Genomic DNA, 27,875 nt, shown 5'->3' on the forward strand with positions numbered 1-27,875 from the left:
TATAAGTACATGTTTATTCTATTTGTTTTATTTTATGTATAATTAATATATATTTATATTTTAATTATGACATCATTTGGTTTGACCCCGAACTAACCGATCAGACTCATTGACCCTTGACCTCTAACTTCTGCCGAGTTATTACCCAGTCTGAATTTCAAAACATAGCGTTTACCGGCACGTCAACCCATAGACGGTAGACATGGACTAAGAGCTTTTATTTTCTTTTCATGAAAATCAAAGCATCAACAGTCGGAGCAAGCTTCATTGCCGGAGGTAGAGCTTGGGCAGTCCTGTAGTGTTTTATTTTTACTCTGTTCCCTATTGATAGGTTACAATTTTATCATTTATTTTATTATTAATTTCCTCTATTACCTGACTTGATGTGGATCAATTGCTAGATTCTACTTACTTTTAGAATTTTGCATTTATTACAGGGAGTAGAACGAAAATACCGTAACAAGTGCCAATTTGGCAGTTATCAGGAAGGAGTTCAAGTAATAGGCGTCTAGGGGCATTTTTGAAATATCAAGACGCGACCTTTTTTGGTAATTTGCGGGAGACAGCATTGGAAAAAAAGAACGAAAGGCTGAAGTATTCCTGACCACTGGGGACGCCGCACAGTAGCTAGGATTAGATAGAAGTAGGGAAATTAGAGTAGGAACTAGATATTAGATAGCAGAGAACAAGCATTACGGAGGCTGGGCCTTTGACTTTTTCGTTTTGTCCTTTGGTAGCTTTTTCTTCCTTCGTATGTCCAGACGAAGTGAAAACATTTAATCACTTCTTGTAGCTTTGCTTTTTCGTCAGTATTCCAACGAATTGAATTTACCCAATTGATGGCCGCGACTGTTGCTTCAATTTTGTGTGAGTTTTTTCGCATCCGGGATGAACTAAATCCCCTTTGTCTAGTCCAGGAACAACGGAGGTTTTAGTTCGCCTAGAAATTGTGAGATCGATTTAATTTAATTTTTTTCTTTTATTTATTGGTATTTGCCTATTCTTTAATTACAGTGCTTATGGGTTCCCAATTAATCGATTGTTTTGGATCCGAATATTAGTTAATTTGGTAATCTATTGTCAATTAGGGTATTAAATCTGTACTTGTTTAATTGCCTTGAAATAGTGACAACTGGCATGATTAGATTGTGTCAGGAGAATACGCGGGTTAATTTAAAATAATCCTGGTAGTGCGTTATTTGGTTAGAATAGGGGTTCTCTAATACGTAAGGCAATTGGAAAATTAAATCTTACGGGCGTATCTAGAATTATTTCTCAATTAGAGTAGTGATTAACGGACGTACCTTAATTACCGGTACAGTAAGGAGGGGTTGACTGTCATCGTTAGTTTGGCAGTTATAACTTATTTATTAATAAAATATTGAAATTGCTTGTGCATCGATGATCAATTAGATGAACTATTGCTGATGTTATTTTTTGGCTAGACCTTTAATTATTATTACTTTGATTTTAATGAATTGTCATTTAATTTTTAGTTGGCTATTTTATTTTTAGTTGAATTGTTTTAATTGTCATCCTTTATACAAAAAATCTCCCGTGTTACTTTGGATTTCAAAAAAATAAATATCCCCAATCCCTGAGGATACGACCCTACTTGCTCTGTTTACAAATTAATAATTATTTGTGAAAAAATCATCACATTCGGGTATATCGGATCAAGAAACTCTTCGGAAACAGGGTGAATCAAGTAATTCATTGCACACCTAGAGTCCCTGCTCCAGTATTTGGAATCGAGTTTTGGTTATTTTAATTGGTAATTAGGTTTAATTTTATTATTGCACAGGCATCGACAACCTGTCAATTTTTGGTGCCGTTACTGGGGACTAGCATCAGTTATTTATTTCTTTTTAAGTTCATTTTTGTTCTAATTTTCTGGTGCTTTTCGAGTGTATGTTTCGTTCTTCTCGTACAGGTGAATTAATTTTCGACTCCGAGGTAGAGAAGACTGCACGTAGAATATGAAAAAAGACCAGACAACTCAGAGAAGAGCACTCCAGTGCTGCATCTCAAAGACCTGAACTAGAAGTTGAATCAACAGATTCGTTTGGTGACACTTCGAATGACTCGAATTAAGAAGAAGTCACTATGGCGAATGCACGAACGCTAAGGGAGTTGGCTGCTCCTGATTTAAATCAGCAGCCTTTATGCATTACTTTTCCAAATTCGAATGATAACACTCCATTTGAATTAAAATTTGGTCTAATTCATCTCTTGCCATCTTTCCATGGTTTATCAAGTGAAGAGCCGTATAAGCACTTGGAAGAGTTTGATGTCGTTTGCAACGGTATAAAGCCCCCAAGAATTACAGAAGAGCAGATAAAAATGAGGGTCTTCCCCTTCTCTTTGAAGGACTCCGCGAAAGACTGGCTGTACTACCTCCCGCTAGGTAGTATCACCACGTGGGACCAGGTGAAGAAAAAATTCTTAACAAATACTTTCCGGCGTCTCGAGCTGCAAGCCTAAGGAAGGAGATATGCGGTATCAAACAACACCCAAGCGAATCTTTCTATGAGTATTAGGAAAGATTCAAAAAGTTGTGCATCAAGTGCCTTCAGCACCAAATAAGTGAGCAATTGCTCATCTAATTTTTTTACGAATGGCTACTTTTTAAAGACAGGAGTATAATTGATACTGCAAGTGGAGGGGCATTGGTAAATAAAACTCTTCGAGAAGCATGGGAGCTAATTGAAGGAATGGTTGAGAATTCGCAACAGTTTGGTACGAGGGAGGATATCCTAACACGCAAGGTGAATGAGATAGAGACATCTTCTATCTAGCAGCAATTGACGGAGCTAACATCTTTTGTTAGGCAATTGGCTGTGAAAAATGCCTCACAAGCCAAAGTATGTGGGGTATGCGCTGCCTTGGGTCATTCTACGGAGATGTGTCCGCTAGTTCAAGAAGAAAATGCAGAACACGTAAATATGGCTGTTCACGCACCCACGCCAAGAAAGCAATACGATCTTTATTCAAGTACCTACAACCCTGGTTGGAGAGATCATCCCAACCTCAGCTATTGGGGGAACAAGCAATCCAATTTTGTGCCAAATAGACAACAAGGATACCAGCATCAGTATCAACCTCGACCACCACTTCCTCTACCGAGCTCTAGTTCATCTTTGGAGGAGATGATGAAACAACTGATAGCTACTACCGCACAACATCAACAAAAGACGAACTCCAAACTACAGAATATAAGAAATCAAATGAGCCAGATGCAATCCATGCAAAGTCAAATGAATCAAATGTCTATAACGATCAATCGTTTAAAGTCCCAGGTCCACGGGAAATTACCATCTCAGCCTGAGTTGAATCCGAAAAATATAAACGCAATGACCTTGAGGAGTGGCAAGGAAGTCCAAGGACCCGAACTTGTAGTCCCTAAGGACAAGGATAAGGAAAAGATCGAGAACGAGTTTGAGAAGGAGAGTAGCAATGGCAAAAATCCAGTGGTACTTTCTGACCCATTCGTTGAGGTCAAAACTCATTCTCCTCCTTTTTCCTAGCAGGTTGGAGAAATCGAAGAAGTAGGATAAGGAGAAGGAGATCCTGAAAGTGTTTCGCAAGGTAGAGATCAATATTTCACTGTTAGATGTCATCAAACAAGTGCCGAAATATGCAAAATTTTTGAGGGACCTGTGCGTCAATCGAAGGAGACTGAGGGGAGATGAAAGAGTCATTATGGGGAAGAATGTGTCAACGGTTCTCCAGAGGAAGCTCCCACCGAAGTGCGGGGACTCAGGTATGTTTACTATTCCCTGTAGGATAGATAACACCTTGATTGGAAAGGTCATGTTAGACCTAGGAGCCTCGATAAATGTCATGCTAAAATCTATCTATACTTCTCTGAACTTAGATCCATTAAAAGAAATTGGGATAATAATTCAATTAGTCGGCCGAACTAATGCATACCCTGATGGTTAATGATGTGTTAGTCAAAATTAATAATTTGGTATTCCTAACTGACTTTTATGTACTTGACATGGATGATGATCATTCCCCTGAACCCTCACCTTTGCTATTAAGTAGACTCTTTTTGAGCACAACACAGACTAAAATTGATGTTAATAAGGGTATCTTGTCCATGAAATTTGATGAAAAAATTGTTCATTTTAATATCTTTGATACTATAAAATATCCCTCAAACTCTAATTTTAGCTCTGTTTTTTCTGTGAGTGCTATTGACCCTGCGGTTCAGGAAGTGTTTGAAACTGTTGGCAGAAATGAGTTGGAGGTTGCTTTAACCAAGCACCTCGAGTTGGAGACGACTCCTGAGTTAGAATGGAGTGAAGATTTGAAATGCATAATAGGGGCATTACACTCGTTGCCAACCATAACGAAAAGGTATGAAATCTCACCTATTTTCATCTTCGAACCTCACCAAAGGGTACTACTATCTGTGGTGCAGGCACTTGTATTGGAGTTGAAACCCCTGCCGAAACACTTGAAATATGCATATTTGGGCGACAATACAACACTCCCGGTGATTATCTCAGCTGCACTCTCAGAAATTCAAGAGGAGAAACTAATCTGAATCCTTAGATAACATAAATAGGCGATAGGGTGGACTATCGCCGACATTAAGGAAATCAGCCCCTCTATCTGTATGTATTGAATGAGGCTGGAAGAGAGTGTCAAACCTGTATGGCAAGCCCAAAGGAGGCTCAATCCTCTCATGATGGAAGTGGTGAAGAAAGAGATATTGAAGTTATTGGATGTGGGGATCATATTCGCGATATCAAACAGTCCATGGGTGAGCCCTGTTCAGGTAGTTCCAAAGAAGGCGAAAGTGACGGTAGAGACCAACCAAACGGGTGAATTTGTGCCAATGCGCAAACCCACCGGGTGGAGGCAGTGTATTGACTACCGCAGATTAAACGCTGTCAGAAAAAATGACCATTTTTCTCTTCTATTTATTGACCAGATGATTGAGCATTTAGCTTATCAGGCTTTTTATTATTTTTTGGATGAATTTTCAGGATATTTCCAGATAGCAATCGCACCAGAGGATCAAGAGAAGACGACTTTCACATGCCCGTTCGGGACCTTCGTATATAGATGGATGCCATTCGGGTTGTGCAATGCGCCTGCAACATTCTAGAGATGCATGGTAAGCATCTTTTCAGAATATGTAGAGAAAATTATTGAAGTTTTCATGGACGATTTCAGTGTGTATGGTGATAGTTTTGATACTTGTCTAGATAATCTTAAATTGATCTTGTTGAGGTGTATAGAGACCAATCTTATTCTTAACTGGAAAAAATATCATTTTATTGTTGAACATGAGATAGTCTTAGGTCATGTTGCATCTTCTAAAGGTATTGAGATTGACAAGGCTAAAATAGACATTATATCTGCTTTACCTTACCCCGTGAGTGCGCGGGAGGTGCTCTCTTTTTTTGGACAAGCAGGTTTCTATCGAAGGTTCATCAAGAATTTTTCAAAAATTGGAGCCCCGTTATTCCAGCTTTTACAAAAAAAAGTGGCCTTCAAGTTCGATGACAAATATGAGAAAGCTTTCGACAAATTGAATGAGTTATTGACCTTGCCACCAATTATCCAACCCCCTGACTGAAGTTTACCCTTTGAGATCATGTGCGACGCCAGTGACCATGCGGTGGGGGTTGTGTTGGGGCAAATAGTGGGAAAGGCAGCTCACATCATCTACTATATGTCCCGAGCCTTGAATGAGACTCAACTGAATTACTCCACTACTGAGAAGGACCTTCTGGCAGTCATTTTTGCCTTAGAGAAGTTTAGGTCATATTTGTTAGGTGTTAAAATTATTGTATTTTCTGATCATACAGCGTTAAGGTACCTAATGATCAATAAAGATGCAAAGTCGAGACTCAAAAGGTGGATATTGTTTCTACAAGAATTTGACCTGGAAATAAGGGATAAAAGAGGTTCAGAGAATCTAGTAGCCGATCATCTGAGTCGCATACCAATCGGAGAGGAGGACGAGCCACTGAATGATGCATTCCCTGAAGAATATTTATTCTCTTTAAATTCTCAATTGCCTTGGTATGCTGATCTAGTTAACTACTTGGTAACTAGTAATTTTCCTGTTGGTTGGCCAAAATCGAAGAAAGACAAATCGAAGAACGATGCCAAGTATTTCATTTGAGATGACCCGTACATGTGAAAGAGATATGTTGACCAAGTAATGAGGTGATGCATAAGTGAAGCTAAATTTCAATCAATTTTAACTTTCTGTCATATTTTAACCTGTGGAGGCCATTTTGGACCAAAACGAACTGCACATAAGGTATTGGGGAGTGGGTTTTACTGGCCTTCTTTATTTAAAGATGCGTATTTGTTTTGTAAGTCCTGTGATCGATATCAACGGGTAGGTAATATAGCCCGTAGAGATCATATGCCCCAAGTTCCGTTGATTTTTGTAGCAATTTTTTATGTTTGGGGTATAGATTTTATGAGGTCTTTTCCTACGTCATTTGGTTTTGTATATATTTTGTTGGCAGTCGATTATGTGTCTAAATGGGTGGAAGCTAAGGTCACCTAGACTAATGATTCGAAAGTGGTTGCAGATTTCATTAAATCTAATATTTTTGTATGTTTTGGGATGCCAAGAGCCATTATTAGTGACAGGGGGAAGCATTTCTGCAATAAGACCATAGTTGCGTTGTTTCGAAGATACGACGTACTCCACAAGGTCTCGACATCGTACCACCCTCAGACCAATGGTCAAGCAGAGGTATCGAATCGAAAAATTAAGTCCATTTTGGAGAAAATGGTGCAACCCGATAGGAAGGACTGGAGTAAAAGGTTGGAAGATGCACTTTTGGGCCTATCGGACAGCGTACAAGACCCCCATAGGGATCTCACCCTACATATTGGTATTCGAAAAACCGTGTCACCTTCCAAAAGAGTTCGAGCACAAGATTTTTTGGGCGATTAAACAATATAACATGAACTTAGAAAAGGTCGGTGCCCAATGGAAGTTGGACTTGCAAGAATTGGAGGAAATTCAGAACGAAACATATGAGAACGTATGACTTTACAAGGAGAGGAGTAGAGCGTTTCATGACCAGCAAATTTCTAGGAAGACTTCTGTAGTTGGTTAAAAGGTTCTCCTATACCAATCCAGGCTCAAACTATTCCCAGGTAAACTACGCTCCCGTTGGATTGGACCTTTTACTGTTACTCACGTATTTCCCTATAGTGCAGTAGAAATCCAGAGCGCTAAGACAAACAATAAGTTTATGGTGAATGGACACCGTCTCAAACATTATTACGACGGCTTTCCAAGTATTGAAGTGGAGACGATAAATCTAGATGCACCGCTGTGTCCCACTTACTGACACCTTGCCATGTCTAGCCAAAGACATTAAAAAAAAGCGCTCATTGGGAGGCAACTCAATTTCTTTTAATTTTTTGTTCGATTTTGTTTGATGTTTAAATATGTTTTCCTTAAATTTGACTGCTTTTTGGCTTTAATTTTCGTTTTTGATGATTCGTAAGTATCTCTCTGACTTGGCGCGCCCGCGTCAACTGGGCGCATGGCACAACACCCCTTCCTGGTGCTTGGTCAGAAGGGTTCTTGTCATTTTGATGTGCCCGCGTCAAGTCACATGGAGAGCTCATCGTCAGAAGGATTCTTGCCTTCTTGACGTGCTCGTGTCACGTTCGCGGGAGAGGTGAGTATTCAAATCTCGAGGAAAAAATTTCGATTTATTGTTAACCTCTACTTTTGAATTTCGAAATGAATTTTGTTAATAATAATATAATTTAAAAAAATTACAAAAAATTACAAAATAAAAATTAATTAATTAGGAAAAAAATTCTTTCCGTTTAACCGTAGCTTAGATCTTCAAATTACAAATTTTTGATTAAGAAAAATTGTTTACTTTTTCTTTTTCTTTCTTTCTTTCCTTTTCTTTCTTCCTCTTTTCTTTCTTTCTTCTCCTCTGTTTCTTTTTCTCTGTCGACCGAGAGCCTTTGCCCGCCGCCATCTCCTCCACCTCGCTCGCATGCCACCGTCCTCCCCTGTCCGCGCCGCCCGCTGCTCTACGCGTTGCCGCTGCGCGCCACGCCCATCTCCTTGTCGCGCGCTCTCTCCTCTCCCCTTCAGTCTGCCACTGCCGTCTCTCTCCCCTTGCCTCACGCGGCTGCCTTCCACCACGATCTCCCTCGACTCTATCTCCTCGCCGCGCGCTCTCTCTCTCTCCCTTTCCATTGCGTCACGACTCTTCATCTCTCGCACAGCCCGTCGTCCCTCTTCGCGCTCGTCGAAACCCACAAACTGCCACCACCGTGCGACTACCACAGTCACCAACATCGCAGCACGTCGCCACTTCGTGCAAGCCCACCAGCCATGACCTCCTCCGCGCCTTTGTTCGTCGCCGCCTCTACCTTTCGCAGCCTCGTGCGCCGCTAACGACGCCAACTGCCAACGCCGTCCGCCTCCCATGCGAAGCCACGACCGAGCGCCATCACATGTGTCTCCTTTCTTTGCGCCGCCATTAGTCTCTACCAAAGCTTTTGTTTGGCCACTGTCTACGGTGGTGGTACTCATCCATCTCAAACTCCTACTTCTCTATTTGGCGACTAATTTCTTGGGTTTAATTTGGGACAATCTAAGTGCCCAGTTGGTTGAATTGAGTTGAATTAGTCGGCATCCAAATGTTTTTAATTGGGTTTATTTCTTGGTTGGATTGAGTTACATTGCTTGGGGGATTCACTGTTATTGTGGTTGTATTCAATTGCCCAGTTGAGAGCCAACAGTGCTTATTGGGTTGAGTATGACATTATTAGTTGATTTCTTTGCTTTCAAGTGCTCTGCCAGTCGATTTCAATTGCTAATTTCCTTGAGTTTTCTGTTGAGACTTTGGTTAATTGGTCCTGCTATTGCCTCTTGAATTGGGTAACCAGTGGCGTTTGATTTGATTGTCGAATCTGGTAGCATTTGATTGAATTGTTGGTGACAATTTGGCTGTTGACTTAAGTTGCTATTTGGGTGACTATCTGATTGGAAGCTGTGTGTTTTTCTTTTTTATCGCGGTGCTATTGTCACCTTACTGAACTACTATTGCTTGAATTGTTGTCTTCCTGGGGACATTTGTTGAAGATTTGGGTAGACTAGTTTTGCAGTCAATCGTTCAGTTAAGGGATACCAGCATTTATTCAGTTGATTGTTGCCTTACACATAGTTGTGACTTTTGTTTTACTGGGTCGGTACGGTTGCTGAATCATCGGTTTCTGTTATTGATTGGGTTGATAATTGAGCAGCACTGGTGGCACTTGACGTGTTTATTGACTTTCCTGGTGGTTGTCGAGTTGTTATTGACTTGAAATTTCTGATTATTCTATTTGTTGGCAAATTTGTTTCTTGTTGATTGAGTTGACTGCTCGCAATAATGGTGAGACCAAAATCATCTTCTAGGTCTAGAGCCTCTCAATCTCAGCCCTCACCCCAACCCTCCATTCCAGTAAATGAACCTACCAACCAACCCTCCTCTTCTAGTGTCCGAACTCACTTAGGTAGGGGTAGGGGTGCTCATGTGAATGCCCCCTCTCACTTTGGGGGGCATTTGAATTTCACTAGACCCGTTGATCAGCAGCGATACGCTCAAGTCTGTGAGAGACTTATCATATCCTGCAAGTATTGTGAGAAACTTGCTATGACTGCTCTAGGGCTACGGGAGGAGGTCGAGCAGATGTTTACAGCCATCGGATGGCACCCTTATCTTGATATCTTCTGTCCCGTCTTTGTCGAGCTGATTCGGGAGTTTTACTCCACTTTTGAGTTTGAGTTGCCTACGAGATATACTGTTGAGACCCCAAATGTCATTCATTTCCGTCTAATGGGTCAGGAGTTCAATTTCTCTATTACCCAGTTTAATCTGGCATTTGGGTTCATTACTCAGGAGTATGTGGAGACTAGAGAATATGCTGAGAGTGCCTGTGATTACGTAAAGACATTTCTCTCATCTTACCACGAGGTATGGAAGGACATGTCTGTCGACAGGCATTGCTATAACCCTTCTCGGTCTAGGAGCTCCTACCTTAAGGACCCCAGTGCCTGGTATGTTCAGTGATTTCTGGCCTACAGTTACTCGGGTTGCAAAGATAGCTTGGGTATACTCTCCCGACCCGAGTTCTTCTTCATCTGATGTATGAAGAACAATGTCAAGGTGAATTTGGGGCACAGTTCAAGACCGTTTTACCAAAAAAGAACAAACCCCTGATCCTCGGGTCCTACATCACACACTTGGCAGTACAGCTGGGGGTTCTTAATCTCCAGGATCATGACCTTCATTTGGCATTTGAAATGGAATTTCTGAATGCGGAGTGCTTGAAGAGAATGGGAGTTCTTGAGTACGTCGATGGTTCCTACCGATTCACTCCCCCTGGACCTCCTCGCGCCCCCCCTCGATCCTCATTTGCCCATTCGTCCCCTATTGGCGATGATGCCGACCCTTCTACCTCCGCTCCGCCTCCTCCACCCCCAAGGGCTGACGAATGGCACCAACTCCGGACGCAAGTTCAGAATCTGGAGGCTTGGATGACCAACATCGATGCTAACGTGCATAGCATGGTGCAGAATTTTGCGGCATTCATGCATCATGTGGGTCTTGCGCCTCAATTTGATTTTCACCCACCACTTTGACCTGACTTCAGGGCAGTTTTGTTGCTCTTTCTCCTACTTTTAATGTTTATTTTCTACATTGAGGGCAATATATCGTTTAGGTGTGGGGGGGATCAGTTGTGGTGCTAGTTTTTCTAGTTTTTAGTTTTTAGATGTTTGTCATTTATTTTTAGTTAGTTATTTGTTTATCTTTCGTTCATTCTTTTTCTTTCTTTTTAGTACTTAGCTCTCATGTGAATACCAAGGTTTGATGTTGGGTTGTTGACTCTAATTCTACTATTGCCAAGTTTTAATAATAAAAGTGTATCTAGTTAATGTGATTGAATCCAAAAATATTTCTTTAGTGAATATCGGTGATTACTTGACTTTTTTTATTTTTTTGTTAACTTTTCTAAATATAGGGAATGATTGTTGGTATTTTCATGTGAATTGGTCCAGTATTAACTTTAGTTCTCCATATTTGAAGAAATGAGGCTAACGGCTGCTATTTTTGTTTTCTTTTACTGTGTTATTTTGAGTTATTGTGTTATCTGGTTGTGAAATAAAGTTGACTGTACTCCGCTAGTCGTTACTACTGAGTAACTGGAGGTTTTCACCAAAAGTATCGATTTCCGCATCAAAAAGTAGTAATTTCTATGAGTACATGGTCGTATAGCGATAGGAACTGAATAATCGGGCTCTTTCATCTGAAAAATGTTGGAGATCGCGTCAAAAGACTCTAATGGCTAAAAACTAAGTCTTTTGTGCTATTAAAATAATAATAATAATAGAAAACGTGAAAAAAAGAACAAGTGAAGGTTGTGTTAGTGTGTGATAGAAGTCAGCTTGTCGATTTATGGATTTAATGTTGAGATTTTGGTTAATATTTGGACCATTTGTTGATAAATGTTGTGCGCCATTCCTTTTTCTTGGATTAGTTAATCTAGATTTGAAGGAGTATGTGGTTGAGAAACTAACCGGGGTGATGTTTCTTGGATCTTGATCACTGATGCTTGATTTATGTTTTTCTTGGTAACTTGGCAATATGATAGATAGAGCAATAGCCATTGTCAAATATTGGTGTTTGTTTGCTGTTCTCATGCTTGTGAACAAGCATGGTTTAGGTGTGGGGGAAATTGATAGGTTGCAATTTTATCATTTATTTTATTATTAATTTCCCCTATTACCTGATCTGATGTGGATCAATTGTTAGATTCTACTCACTTTTAAAATTTTGAATTTATTACAAGGAGTAGAACGAAAATACCGTAACAAATGCCAATTTGGCAGTCATCAGGAAGGAGTTCAAATAGCAGGCGTCCAAAGGCATTTTTGGAATATCAAGACTCAACCCTTTTTGGTAATTTGCGGGAGATAGCATTGGAAAAAAAGAACGAAAGGCTGAAGTCTTCCTGACCGCTGGGGACGCCGCACAGTAGCTAGGCATTAGATAGAAGTAGGGAAATTAGAGTAGGAACTAGATATTAGATAGCAGAGAACAAGCACTACGGAGGCTGAGCCTTTGACTTTTTCGTTTTTGTCTTTTAGTAGCTTTTTCTTCCTTCGTATGTCCAGATGAAGTGAAGACATTTAATCACTTCCTGTAGCTTTGCTTTTTCGTCAGTATTCCAACGAATTGAATTTACCCAATTGATGGCCGTGACTGTTGCTTCAATTTTGTGTGGGTTTTTCGCATTCGGGATGAATTAAATCCCCTTTGTCTAGTCCAGGAACAACGGAGGCTTTGATTCACCTAGAAATTGTGAGATCGATTTAATTTTATCTTTTTCTTTTATTTATTGGTATTCGCATATTCTTTGATTACAGTGCTTATGGGTGCCCAATTAATCGATTGTCTTGGATCCGGATAATTAGTTAATTTGGTAATCTATTGTCAATTAGGGCATTAAATCCGTACTTGTTTAATTGCCTTGAAATAGTGACAACTGACATGATTGGGTTGTGTTAGGGGAATACGCGGGCTAATTTAAAATAACCCTGGTAGTGCATTATTTGGTTAGAATATGGCTCTTCTAATACGTAAGGCAATTGGGGAATTAAATCTTACGGGCTTATCTAGAATTATTTCTCAATTAGAGAAGTGATTAACGGGCGTACCTTAATCACCGATACAGTAAGGAGGGGTTGACTGTCATCGCTAGTTTGACAGTTATAACCTATTTATTAATAAATAATTGGAATTGCTTGTGCATCGATGATCAATTAGGTGAACCATTGCTGATGTTATTTCTTGGCTAAGACCTTTAATTATTATTACTCTAATTTTAGTGAATTGTCATTTAATTTTTAGTTGGCTATTTTATTTTTAGTTGAATTGTTTTAATTGTCATCCTTTATACAAAAACATCCCCCGTGTTACTTTGGATTTCAAAAGAGACAAATATTCTCAATTCCTGAGGATACGACCCTACTTGCCCTGTTTACAAATTAATAATTATTTGTGAAAATGTTATCCTATTCGGGTATATCGGATCAAGCAAATTCTTCGGGTACAGGGTGAATCAAGTAACCCATTGTACACCTAGAGTCCCTGCTCCGGTACTTGGAATCGGGTTTTGGTTATTTTAATTGGCAATTAAGTTTAATTTTATTATTGCACAGGCATCGACAACCTGTCACCTATTCATAAGAGTCATTATATTTTTTGATGTTCTATGCTTGAGCCATGTTGACCTTGCAAAATTGGAATTGAAATTAGTTATGGGATTGGATTGGTGAAAAAATTGGGCATAATTTATGTACAAGTTGAAAAGAAATACACTAGTTTCTTCTACGCCTGTTAGCTATTTGAATAAATGCCCGAACGAGGAAAATCTCTAATTATGACAGGATTTTGTGCTTCTGGTCTAGGAGTAATTTAGGAAGTTGAGGCTTTTACTTATTTTCCTGGATTTTTCTTTTCTTTAAATCCTATTAAGACCTACCGACATCGTTTGGTGATAATATTTGGTTTTGGCAAGGTAAAGGCCATGTCCTCTCCATTGCTCAAACATGCTTGCAAGAGCACATCCTCACAAAAGGGGATACATAAGCCGCAATCCCATGATTTCTCGCCAATAACATAGAAACTTTGGCCCACTAGAATCAGTATTTGGAGGGAAGCTTTCCCGCAATCCTTTTGGCGAAAATTTTAGGCTGGGTATAGGATGGCTCCAATCTTTGGTGAGGTCTTGTTCTTTTCCTTGCTATAAGCCTCTTAATAGCGTCAAGCCTTCTACTTCTTGCTAAAGTTGTCGTCGCTAATGCCTTTTTTGGTTGTAGTAAATCATCCAATAAGACTAACGCATGTTATAATCTACTATGGGAGGATGTTGAATTTCAATCATTTGTAAGAAAAACATGTGGGCGTTTATTAGAAAATAAGTTAATTGAACATAACCTAAATGAAACTACTAACTGAAATTTTGACCAATATGGTAGTTGGTTGATTAAGTTAAAATTGTGGATGTGATCCTTAAATCGTGGACATTATATTTAACATAAAGGGCTTGTTGTCAACTGATTTTGATTAGAATTGATTCTTAAAAATTAGAATTTTTAGAATAACTTATGTGTTCTTGTTTAATATTAAAAAATCTATTTTAGTGAATGCATAATTATTGCAAAAGAAACTAAAAAGCTAGTTTTGAAAAGAGATAATCGAGTTACCCTTATGTGCTGCATAAATGGATTTTTGTGATAGTTAAATAAATATTTGGTTGTGATTAATTACTTTGATTATGGAGATTAAATGTTGCAGGAAACAGGGTAGTAAACTGCCTAAAGACACAGGCAAAATGGGCTATGAGCTCATGCAAACAAAACAAATCTACTAGCAGCGCTATGTAATAAATAAATTAGGTTTGGACTTTTGTTCCAGCAGTATTCATTAATTAATGATTTGAAGAGCATAATCTTCTTTACATCACCAATCTTTATCTTCTTTATATTACTATATTTTTTTTTGGGTGAATTAGATTAGCAATTCCATTTCATAAATGTTTGTAGTACTTGCCTGTGAAATTAGGCACTGGATCATGTATTTTGTGATTAGTTGTGGTTGACAACTTGATACAAGATATGTGTTCATTATTTTCTATGTCAACTTATGCTTTGCTAATATAATATAAATGAGACAAAGTTGTGAGAAGCAATTCAAATGTCATTAATTTATTCTTCAATCACCAGACTTGTAATGATATTTCAAATACAAATATTTCAAATTCTCCCAAAACCACTTTCTAGCAAAAAACAGCTCAACCTGAAAATAACTCTGGTAAATTTCTGATAGTAATACTCAATGCAAAATGATATGTATAGCTCCATGGATAACTGCATGTAAAACTCCATGGCCAACTGCTTCTAGTACTTGCCCCCGAAGACTAGATTCACTCTTAGAAACTGTAATCTTCGTTTTTGCGAAATCATATGAAAGTTTCAGTTTGCCAAATATACCATCAGCATCATTCCTATCCACATCATATTCCAGGTTTTCTTGTGAAAATCCACAGTCGAAAAGTTTCTTCAATGACAAGTTCACTTCCCCTACGTATTTATCAGGCAACAAAGATCTTTCACAGTACAATTTGATAACAAGAATAACACCATCCTTCTGCACAGCTATCTCAGGGAGAGTGTACTTAATCTTGCAATTCCAATAAGGATTTGTCTCTCTTTCCCTATCCACAGGGGTAACCCAGACCGAATTTGAATGTCCTTTTACTGAAACCTGCGCATAAACTTTCATTTTGCCTAGCTCTCGAACATCTGGGAGATTATTGGCACAAATTAGAGTGACCTCGAACTGCCTACACTCCATGCTGGAAAATAGTATGAGACGGATTAAAAGTTTAACTAGGAATATTGGAGGGGTTGTTGAAGAAGGGAAAAGAAAAGCTTACTAATAAGGAAGCAATTGGTTATGTGAGTTTATGCAGTGCTTATCATGGAAAAGGAATGGTATATATAACCATGAAAATGTTGAAAAGGTCAAATTTGTTTAAGATGCATGACACACTTGCTGTTAAAATATAGAGGCTAAAGATACATGGCTGTAATTCAGAAACATCCAAGCGAATTTCCTAATTGCAACTTGAATTGGATTAAGTAATTCAAGTTGTTAAGATGAGAGTTTTGATTTGGTATAATAGGTATGCATTGTATGTTTGCAAAAGACTAAATGAACTCTATTTGGTTAAAAATTCACCTTAATTCAACTAAACATTTTTTGATGCGTTAATAATGGGGTTTGCCTGGCATGGTCCACATAGTTAGCGGGTATCTCAAATATTAGCTTTTATCCAAAGTGAAATTAAATTCAGAAATCGTCTGGAGATAAGTGGGCAATAGATGCTTACTATATACGGGTAAATAATAAATTAGGCATAACTTATGTACATGTACGATAATCTGTTTAATAAAAGCTTTAATGGTATGAAAAGTATACATTCATAAACTACCTTTTTATTTTTATAGTTATTGCTGTATGAATTAATTTTAATTAAATATATAGACATTAAATGGCCAAAATAATATGTAACAGTTTTCTTTTCTTTTTTTTTTTTGGGTGGGTACATATACAACACTTGTTATGTCGTGTACGACTGTACGGTGTACCTATTCTTGCTGAAAAGCATCAAATTAAGAATTCCCAACTATTAGTCTTTGGTAAAAACAAATGGATTCTGTATCCATCCAAGTTGTCCACTAATTTTATTAATAAACAGCAAGTTGTCCTCCTAGTTGTCCACCTGTATCACGAGTCAACTTAGAGTAGTTCGGCAGATAAAGCCAACCTCCTAAGCTGCCCTAAAAATTATTGTTGCATCCCATGAATAAGATACCATTTCAGCTCTTGATCCCAAGTTCATAAGAGTAAGCTCGAAGAATAATACATAAGCGCTGGATCTTTGGGAATATATTGGAGGACATAAAACAGGCAAAGAATAAATATTAGCAGTTTCCTTAATTTGCTTGATGGCACAAGACACATTCCACATTTCTGGCTAGACTGTATTGCCTCGATTGATCATTGGTCGTCAAATTCCCCTTGCAAAGCAATAGAATTAGGTACAGAAGCAAATTAATATTGCGTACAATTCTTCTGCCACACCACAGCATCTGAGTACTTCGTCAATAGGGCTCCTTTGGGTGCCAATTATCAAGCCAAACAAATTATCCCTTTTGTTTCAAAGATGCACCTTATTCTACAGTCTACCAATAGATCTTTTTTGTAATATATTCCTCCATATCCATCCATGGTCATTTGGAATTAGCCAATCGTGGAGACACTGTCGGGGCATTGAGGACGGGACAAGGGGCCGGGGATAACGGAAGCGGGCGATGGGGCGAAAGCGGGAAAGATTTTAGAACACGATGGGGGACAAGGGAGGATTTCTTTACCCCAAATTTGCCATTTTTAGTTATTATTTTGTTCTTTTCACTTTATACCGATATTTTCACCCGTCAAACGACTAATAAAAACGAAAATCTTTAAAATAAACTTGCAAATTCCAAACAATTATTTTAAATTTTGTAAAGCATTCTCTATGAGACCCAAAAATTACTTAAAACATGAATACCTAGATTATCTCCGTAAAGCATTAAACTACTATATGTTTTCTAATGGAACTGAGTAATTAAAGGACTGAAAAGTACAGAGCTAATCTGTTTAAAGGATGGATTACAGACAGTTGACCAAGTGCTAGTTGAACATTTTGTCATTCAAAACTCATCTAAGATATTTTTTTAACACCCACATGCCGTTTTCCGTACCGATGTGGATTTCGAACAGCTCCGGAGTCAATCGCCCTTATCCGTGTTATCTTCTCAGATTTATCTACATATAGCGAGTGATTATATCTCAAGATCCAAATCATTCATCTATTCTCAGAAGTCAAAACTCCAAACTTCAAAACTGTACTACAGTCTACAATGAAGAAAACCCTTTTCTTTCTTTTATTTCTTTTTTTCAATATTGTCCTCTCGTCAGCAGCTGAAGCGCCTGATCCGGTGCTCGACATCGACGGAAAGAAGCTCAGGGCAGGCTTGGACTACTACATTTTACCAGTCATCGGTGGCTGAGGTGGCGGCCTTACTCTAGCCAGCCCGGCGGGGGATACTTGCCCTCTCAGCGTGTTTCAGGAGCAATTGGAAGTCAAACCCGGCCTCCCGTTGATTTTCACACCAGTCAACCCTAAAATGGGTGTTGTTCGTGTTTCCACTGATTTAAACATCAAGTTCTCAGCTTCAACGACTTGTGTTGAGTCAACTGTGTGGAAGCTTGAGTATGATGAAATATTAGGGCAGCAATTCATATATGATGGTGGAGTTGAGGGAAACCTGGTCGTGACACTCTAGACAATTGGTTTAAGATTGAAAATTTTGATGATAAAGACTATAAGCTTGTTTTTTGTCCCACGGTTTGCAAATTCTGCAAGGTGATATGCAAGAATGTTGGCTTTTTTGTTCAAGGTGGAACTAGACGTCTTGCTTTGAGTGATGTACCACTCAGGATTATGTTCAAGAAAGCTTGAAAAACGAAGATGTTAACTTGTTATTGTAATTTTATCCTTGACTTTTTTCTTCCTCCTTTTCATGTGAAGGGCGTGACATAATAAGGAAGCATGTATGATTTATATTTGTCTAGTGAATAATACTATATCATTTAATCATATAGAAGCCTTCATCTGGTGATCCCTTCCTTCTGGGCTTTTTGGGTTCAAATCCCTATGGAGAAATTACTTATTTTCAACTTCCCCTCAATTCATCTCATCAATTGTTTGAACCACCATAATTACAAGTAATGTAATTAAGCCTTGAACGCATGGATGTAATTTAAGTCTTACAAATGCTCTCTCGTCTTGGTTAACCATGCATATTTTTTTAGTTTGTAAAAATAATATGTTACATTAGAAATGTCAAAATGGGTGACTCGAGCAGCTTTAGGCGGGTTATAATTGGGTAATGGACATAATTAGATCAATCCATTTATATTCATTTAATAATTGGATATGGGTATATCTAATTATCCATTTATAAGTCACTTAAAATTCTACTTATTTCCTTTTATTTTTCGGATGTTGTTTAATAAGAAATAACGGTATTTTGTTGTTATTAAATTGATACAAAATTTAAATTTATTTACTTAACATTCACTAAAAGTTGAGTTTAAATGTATAATTATTTTTAAATGGATACAAATGGGTGAACCAAAATCAATCCACTATTCACCAATTAAATGTATTTAATTGAATACTTATTTAAATCCATTCAAATTTAATGAGCGGACTTGAACAAATTATTAGTGGGCAGATCTGGACGGGTCAATGTTATTGAGTTGTAACTGACATATCTAAATTACATGCAATAAACCGCTCCTTCAATAAATAAAATTACCTGTAATTGAGTTGTAATTGACACGTGGTATCGTTTTGTAGCTTCTCACAAAAAATTGTCAAGTGTTCAAAAAATCTATGACCACAATGATATGGTAACTTTTCAAACACTGAACGCGTATAGTTGTAACAAACAACTTGTTGAAGGAACTACGCGTGTTGTCCCCTTTCTATGGATCTGGGGTGGTACAGTTGGGTCTACCCACTTCGAGTTATTGGACATTGTAGGCAGGCTAATCGATCCTTTCTTTTGGGCCTTAGTATATTTGGATCCAATTCATGTCTCACCTTTGTTAACCACGCTGAAAATTTTAGGTTATTGAAGGACTCAAAAAAAAAATGTTCATTACCCACAGTTGAAGGTTAGTACAAGATTTACAGTCAAGGTCTCGTGATATTACATATTTCTAAAATGTTTACAAAAAGGAGAGATTTGCACTTTGCAGTTTGGTAAAACTTGCAGTTTAAATGCCTGATAAATTGGGCAAAGGTCAAATTGACATGAGAGGACAGGTTCTATCTAGTTTTCTGCTTTATTCTGTATTTTGTGATGATACCACCACTTTGGCACTTAGAAAGATGTAACAACTTATTTTTTTATGAATGAATGATTTGATTATCAAAAAATGAAAAATAAAAAAGTGTCTGATTCATCGGAGGAAAATTATTTACACAATTTTTTCCTGGATCAAAACTGTTACTGAGACTTTCTTGTCAAGCATTCTTTATTTTTTTTATTTTTCTTTGGTTCTGTGTATAAGCCTTAGTTTTTTTTTTTTTTTGTCGATACGATAAAATTCCTATAACCTAATCTAACCTATTCTAGGGGGAGGGGGAGGGGCTCGATGTGAGTAAAAACTCCATCGAAACTAGTCAATGAATACCGTCACATATTATGACAATTTTTGTGGGAGACAAGGTTCGAATCCTTGACCTCCCGCACCACCAAGCCTAAGAAGACTTGGGATGAGGCCTTAGTGTTCTACCAAAATGTAGAGTCTACCTCTCATAGTAAACTTGATTCAGTTTTGCTTCAAATTAAAAAAAAAAAGTGAAATATTTTCTTCAAAGACTGTTTCCTCCACACAATATTCCCTATCCAGCCACACCTACCCCACAAACATGTAAACAAACCACGTTAGATGCCCAGATGGATCAAGGGCGATATTCAAATATTGTACCGGCATTTTCTTCTGTCCGAGGATTCATAGTGAGAGTTTTCAATAGTTTTTCCATTTTCTTTAATTATTAGATCTATGTTTTCCTTTTAAGTTTTGATTACCGGATTTGGAATTTTTTGACTCTATATAGCAGATTTTACCATGATATCTGAATTTGTACTGAATTTGTACTAAATTAATCTGTAGATCTGACGATTGAAAGTATGTACAAACGTTCTTGAAGTTATAATTATTTTATTTTAATTTTTACTCGTTCTTTGGATTTGTAGTATGCATTCTTCTCAAATCTATTTTTTGATATCTGTATATAGTTAATAATATAATTTCTACTATTAGTGCATATTTCAATGAAATTATAATGTTTTATAAAAAAAAAAAAAAACAAAGTACCTTCATTATCAAAGACAATAGACGTATATGTGAACACCGCAACCTGTAGAATCATAATAACACTTATGCCCACTTTGAAAATAATTTCTCTCATTCAAACTTAACAATCAAAATTTAGAACAATTCAATTTCCATAATTCCCATCACCAACCTTACTCTGACTCTAGAATCAATCACAAGGTAGGATTGTAGAGAACCCTCATACTTTTAAATCTAATTCAAGTGAGTAATTCCTCTATAGATGTACACCAGGATAAGATAATAAATAGATATGCCAGTCAGATAAAAGAAAGCAATTAATAGAGTGGTTGACTACTGTCATGAATAAGTGTTGATTGACTATACTCAATTCAAACTTCAAAGGCAGCTTTGGGTAGATCCAATTTTGTTCGGTTATCTCTTTTTTACTAGTAATTTAGTGTATGCTTACATAAGTTGTTGTTTCATGATCACGGTTAAGATAATTTACACTAACAACAAAATTATATAATTTAATTAAATCATGCAAAAAATACAACAACATAATATGATTGGACAAAGCCCAACTCAACGTGTCTTCTTTCCTTCAATGTTCATCGATTTGTCTGGTTTAGATTACAAATTTTTTTAAAAAAATTATTTTTTATTATTATATTTTTTTAATTATCTTTTTATTTTTCATACATCAAATCATTATTATATATTTATTTAAAAAAAATCTAAACGAAATTTTCTTACCTACCAAAAGTCCTCAACCTTGTGTCATAGACTAGTAGGGACACGTCCAAAGTCAATAACGTTTATCACCGGAAAAACATATTAACCCGTAGATCCCTATCAACTCCAATATTTCTCATACTCCAATATTTCAGTATTTCTCATAAATCTGCCAACTTCAAACACACTAGACATACAGCAGAGAAATGAAGGAAACGCTGCTACCTTTCTTCCTCTCATTTCTTCTCTTCACCTCATCCCCCTCTTCAGCCGCTCGACCAGCCAGTAATGCCGTTCGTGACATCGACGGAAAAAAGGTCATCGTCGGAGCCCATTACTACATATTGCCTGTTATTCGCGGCCGCGGTGGCGGCCTAACTCTTGGCAGCGCCGACAACGAAACTTGCCCTCTTGATGTCATCCAGGAGCAGTTTGAAGTTAAAAGGGGCCTCCCGTTAACGTTTACACCAGTAAACACCACTAAAGGCGTGGTCCCAGTTTCAACTGATCTGAACATCAAGTTCTTTGCTGCTACAATTTGTGTTCAGTCAACTGTCTGGAAGCTTGAATTTGACGCAGATATATCACAATACGTGATAGTCAGTGGCGGAATTGAAGGAAATCCAGGCCGTGAAACCATAAGCAACTGGTTCAAGATTGAAAAATATGATCAGGATTACAAGCTCGTTTATTGTCCTACTGTTTGTAACTTCTGTAAGGTCATCTGCAGAGATGTTGGGATATTTGTGCAGAATGGGAGGAGACGTCTTGCTTTGAGTGATGTACCATTCAGGGTTTTCTTCAAGAAAGCTGAATATTGAATATTATCCTTGTTCCCTTCGATTTTAAGTTTCTTATCCCTTTTTGTTTCAAGTTAAATTATGAGTAATAAGAAAGAATGTACAACTCCAGTGAATAAGATTTGACTCGATCTTTGTTCAAAACATGTAAGTTATCTACATGTAAATCATGTTTTGGTTTTAATAGTATTTGGGATATCATGGAAAATTTTAGTGTCTTTATTGCATACACCTAAGACAAGCAGGAGCCTTTTCTCAGTAAAAACATTCTTGAACAGTGTAACACTCTTTGGATAAATTGTAATTCAATTTTTATTACTTGTACAACTTTAAACAGAGACGTGATATTGAGTTGACGTTCGCATGGATTTGATACATATTAATTGTATGTCTATTACAAAATTGTATGAGTAGTTGACAATGAAATACAAGTTATTTAAATGTTGTTACATCAACTATTCCTGCACCTAAGTGTGCCAGATAATGGTATGGATCGGACGAAGAAATGCACAATTATTTCTTTTTCTTATTTTAGGCAAATGTATACACATGTTAATACAAATCATGAACTTGTAGCAGCATATAAACGTGTTTGGATTGAGAAGATTTGAAATAAAATAATTTGCTTCACAAATTTTAATTACCTTTTTATCTTTTCAATCATTTTTTTATCTCACATATATCACATCACAAAAATTATTTTAAATAAATTATCCAAATAAACTCCTATCCAAACAAACATGTGAATTTTGAATTTGAATACTATTATATATGGGCCTCGTGTTTTGAAGAGAGATTTAAATCATATAGTAGTAACACTACATTTTTCATACTTCGAAAATTTGGTCAAATATGGAGAAGGAACAGCACTAATCTAAACTGTGGACTATTTGGTTTCTGGATCCGGCCGATAGACTTTTCCGCAGTGTAAATCTGATACTTATATGCATATGTGCTTTGGTCTAATCTTTCTTATAGTGTTCAATTATAATTTTTTTTCAAAAGAACATTTAGATGCATATCATGTGTGCAGAAATAAAAATTTAAAACCTGAATAAAGATAATATGCCAAGTATCCAGGCCTACTAATGTAGAAAAATAAAATCTTTACACCAATGGTGTAAGAAAAATTGATCCTTGAAATTTTAATCGTTCTACGTTGAAAAGACAAAAGAAATTTTTTTTGAGCATATATGGACCATTGGTGCTCAATTTTTTTTTTTTTTTTTTTTTTTATAATTTGGAGCTCAATTGTTTAGTATAATATTTCTTCTCACTCTTTAAAGTTTAAAAATAAATGTGAGAACCACAACATAAATTTTCGGGACCATGTGTGCTAGGTACAACTTTTTTTGTCGGCTGATCTTCATTTCTATTAAAGCTATTTAAAGAAATCCAGCGGAGTTGGTTAAAAGGAGGAGCTAACTAGTAGAACTATCAATAGGTTAGGTTAGCCTAAACTCGGTTCATCCAGTCTGAAAAAAGCTCACTAAGTCTAAGTTTTAAATGGACTATACAAAGTTTGAATCTAAATCTTAGGCCCAAACTAAATGTGAGCCTAGCTTAAATTATATTAACCTCAAATATGATCAAAGTCCAGCCCATATACGAGTATAGTTATAGAGGTAAAAAAAAATAAGATCTATAATTTATAATTATCAATATTATGACATAACATGTCAATAATTTATATAAATTTATATAAATTCATAATTATGAAATATATATTATATATAAGGGTTACATGTATAAAACCCCAATGAACTATTATCTGAGTTGCACTTTACACTCCTAAAGTATTTTAATAGGCACTTTACACCCTTGGTCAACTAAAACATAATTCAAAAATTAATTTCATCCAAGTAATTGATGAAATGACCAATTTATTCTCCATTAAAAACATAAGTAACAAAATACCATTTTGGTGGGAAAGATTACTACTTTAAATAGACTAATTTTCACTTTATATCTAAAAGTCTAATTGTTAACACATAAAAAAATACTGCTTTAATTTGAATGAGAATTAAGACTATTGGGGTCAAAATAGGGGCAAAATATGGAAATATTAAGTGATTATTGTTGCAATTTTAAAATCTCACAATTTTCTTCAATGCATCATAATGCCGTAACTTCATATAATCAGCAAAATTTCACTTGAAATCTTTACAAGAATCAAATTGGAGTAGAATCCAAAAATTTTCGTAAGAAACTAGAACAATAACTGCAATAAAGTTGTAGTACCAACCGAAACTGAAAACCGCATATTAGTAACAAAATATTGGACTGAGAAATTTCAATAAACTCCTAAATTATTTACTTTTCCTTCATACCAAACTTTTCTTAACTAGACTATGACAGCCCCACCTTCCTCTAGGGCGTACCGTAAGGGTTAGCGGACTGCCTGCCCAGCTCTCGCCAGGAGTACTAAGCTGAACACAGTGATCAAATCCTATAATGCAATCGTACGCCGAAAATACACTTCCATGAGCTCGAAACGATTCAAATCAAGTACAAGTAAAATTTATATAACATTTGAGAAGGTACAATTTCAACCAATCCAACCAAACATACCATATAAACATGACTAAACACTCTTATATACACCCGTTGATAGGATTACAAATCAAAAGAAAACATTGGGACAAAATACATTTAGGGTTTCCAACCACCAAGGAGCTATACAAACAAAAACAAAAGAATATGTAACTAGCTCAACTCGCTTCTCAAAATCATGGTTCCAAAAGTGTTCCTGTAAGGAAAACAAAGATAACAAGGATGAGCTTACGCCCAATGAGGTACGGACAAGTCACACATCCAAAACTCACAAGTATATTCATGCTCAGTTATACATGGCCATTAAACACAGAAGAAAGTATCCCACAATAAAACCAGAAGAAAAGGATACCGTCGGTTCTCAAGAGCCAATTTTCCCTTTGCAGTACTTGATCTCAACTTGTTGACCCTCTGTCAACATTCGAAGACACGAACAAGACCGTAGATCCCACTTTACACCAAACCTTTCCACCAAACATTCCCCTTGCCGAGCCCGAACACCTCACAGAAACAGAGAGGGTAATACTCGAGTATACCACAAAGTCGAGGAGATAACACTCCATTCGACTAACAGTAAACCCATGGTTCGTTATCGAATCGACCAACCTCTTGCCGGCTCAACCCGATTAACGACTAATGAGGTTTGAGCTCAAATATCACAGTAAAGTTGTTGGGCTCAGCCCCAAACGACATCAAACATGCACAGGTAACGAATTCACAGTTATACAGTATACAGTCACACAGATAAGAGATCGAGAGTGATAAAGTACACTCTCGTCTCATGCACAGAGTTCACAGTCATTCAAACCAAAGATTCAAGTACAAACAACCATTTAAACATTAACGCATACAATGGTACACTTACCAATTAAACAAAGCAAGTCCACAAGTTTCCGTCCGATGTATTCCTTGGATCACCGACACGCCCTATAACAATAGAAAAAACACAATTGAGACTCGAACACAAGTCGAATACCTCTTAAATGAACTACTAAGGCAAAATCAAATATAGCTTGGAATGGAAAATACATAAAATTTAAGGCTAAAAGTATAAACAAACCCCAAAGCCTTTCACGTCTACCCAACCTCAATCTAAACTCAAAAGAACCCAATACCTTAAACATTTGGACAGCATTTCCTCTAAAATTTCAGATTTTCTATCCTACAAACAACCATTTAAATTCATCCAAAACAACCATAATTACACATACAAATCATAGGCTATTCAACACACCTCATTAGGGTTACAATACCCCTCAATCTTAGCCAATTAAAAGCTCAACAACCAACCATAGTAAAACCCTAATTAGAAGCCCTAAAATTGAAATTTTCCGCACAAAACTGAAATTTTCCGCAAGCAACCACAATTAACACACAAAAGCTCCATTTTACCCAATCTAAAGCTATCATTTCATGGCCAACCATAATCATTATATGAAAACAGAAAAATCACCCAAAAAAATCTAAAATTTATCTAACTCCACTTGAATCCATGAAATCTTCCATAAAACAACCTATTTAGCCACCACAAGTCACTAATTTACTATTATTAGGAACAAAGAATGAGTTTCTAAGCAAAATACCTTGACACCTCAAGAAAGGTAGTAGCTTAAAGTTTCCTCCTCCAAAACAACTCCACCAAGACCTTTAATCTTCCTTAGCAAGTCACTTTTGTGGATAAATTTAAGATTTAATCGGTTGGATTTCAAGATATAAGCAAGAAATGGAAGCCAAAAGTTGAAGCTTGCTCTCTTCTTTTCTCTTATGGAGTTCGGCCAAGAAGGGTGAAAATGAAGATGATTTTGGGTCAAAATTGATGTTTTAGTAAAGGTAAAGAAAGGTAGTTAAAGTCCAAATTTAAATAGGAAAGCGACATGTGGCACCTTTTATGCTTAAAGCTATCTTCTTGTCTCCCCATAGTTAATCCATCTAGATAACCTCTAATTATCTCCTAACACCTAGTAATTTAATCCCTTTATGCAAAACTTAACCAAATTGGCCGAATTTATCTCACTTAACGCACTAGCGGGTCCCACGTCCAATATACACTCCTAATATCTCATGAACTAACTTCTACTAGAAAAATGATTTAAAAACTATATTTACTTATAAAAATATCTATAAAATTAATATAATAAGGAAGATATAGAAAACGTGTACAAAGAAATAAAATAATGCCTAGAATTAAAGAAAATTTTCGAGTTCTCACATAGACTAACTTGAAATATGTAGTAAAAATAGGGTTATTAAGATCAATTATTGAATTGAATGTATTCTGTTTCTTTTTTTTTTCCTACTTCTTTTTTTTAGTTGTCATTCAAAGTGATCATAGATATATATATATATATATTATTGTTACATGTTTTCAATTAGAATTTTATTATGAAGTGAAAATTAATCCATTTAAGGTGACAATTTTTTCTACCAAAAAAGTATTTTTGTCACTTACAAGGCTTTCAATGGAGGATAAATTGGTCATCTCACCAATTATTTGGATGGAGTTAATTTTCTTACTATTTTCTAATTGACTAAGGGTGTAAAGTGCCTATTAAAATAGTTTGGGATACAAAATGCAACTAGTGCAATAATTCGTAGGAGTTTTCTGCATTTAACCCTATATATATGATTATATATTTAATTATGAGTTTGGGCCAAACTCAATTTGAGTCCGAAACTCATATAATAGTGTGATATGAGTTTGAACCCTATAATATGAGCTCGAAGCCCAAAAGTCTAAAACTCAAAAATCCATATAATTTGTAAGCCAAGCTTAGGCTTGATAAAGGCCAGATCAAAAAGGCCAATTAACGCCCCTACTAACTAGACCTTTTGACTCAGTTTTACATCTATTATTGCTACGATTATATTTTCGAATCAAATCTATCAACAACAATTTCGGATTCTAATAAGTTAATTGGCTTCTTGTTATTCCGTATTTCAATCTGCAATTCTGTTACGCAAGTAAGTTAATTGGCTTGATCAATATCCTCACCAAATAAATGTAAAGACCATCCTAATACTTTCAGAAGTAGTTAAAAAAAAGGGAGACCAAACAGAGACCAAACGGGCCCTAGCTTGTTGGATTGTGATTATTTACGTTCACATTTTTCAATCAATTTTTTTACTTTATATATATCAAATTGCTATAATACAATTTTCTACAAAAATTTTTAAAAATAGCAATTCAAACGGGGATAGGAGTAGAACAAAATTTCTGTTGGACTTGCCTTCAACTGTAGAATTTGCTTGT

At 36.6% G+C, this 27,875-nt stretch overlaps 2 protein-coding genes and 1 pseudogene across 2 annotated transcripts; 2 read left to right on the forward strand and 1 right to left on the reverse strand.

The window, feature by feature from the left end:
- Window positions 1–14,906: 14,906 nt before the first annotated feature.
- On the reverse strand, window positions 14,907–15,428 carry LOC113750639. The gene has a single exon (XM_027294596.1). It carries the CDS (start codon window positions 15,426–15,428, stop codon window positions 14,907–14,909), a length of 522 nt encoding a protein of 173 aa, XP_027150397.1.
- Window positions 15,429–17,542: 2,114 nt separating this feature from the next.
- Window positions 17,543–18,144, forward strand: LOC113748728 (annotated as a pseudogene).
- Window positions 18,145–21,391: 3,247 nt separating this feature from the next.
- Window positions 21,392–22,121, forward strand: LOC113749735 (kunitz trypsin inhibitor 2-like). Its single transcript, XM_027293562.1, has one exon. It carries the CDS (start codon window positions 21,479–21,481, stop codon window positions 22,091–22,093), a length of 615 nt encoding a protein of 204 aa, XP_027149363.1. The 5' UTR covers window positions 21,392–21,478; the 3' UTR covers window positions 22,094–22,121.
- The last annotated feature ends 5,754 nt before the right edge of the window (window positions 22,122–27,875 follow it).

Source organism: Coffea eugenioides, chromosome 10 (genome assembly GCF_003713205.1).
Source record: "Coffea eugenioides isolate CCC68of chromosome 10, Ceug_1.0, whole genome shotgun sequence".
In the NCBI taxonomy this organism is placed as follows: domain Eukaryota; kingdom Viridiplantae; phylum Streptophyta; class Magnoliopsida; order Gentianales; family Rubiaceae; genus Coffea; species Coffea eugenioides.

Coding starts and splice junctions, on each gene's coding strand:
- LOC113749735 (XM_027293562.1), top strand. CDS start 21,479: ATGAAGGAAACGCTGCTACCTTTCTTCCTCTCATTTCTTCTCTTCACC.
- LOC113750639 (XM_027294596.1), bottom strand. CDS start 15,428: ATGGAGTGTAGGCAGTTCGAGGTCACTCTAATTTGTGCCAATAATCTC.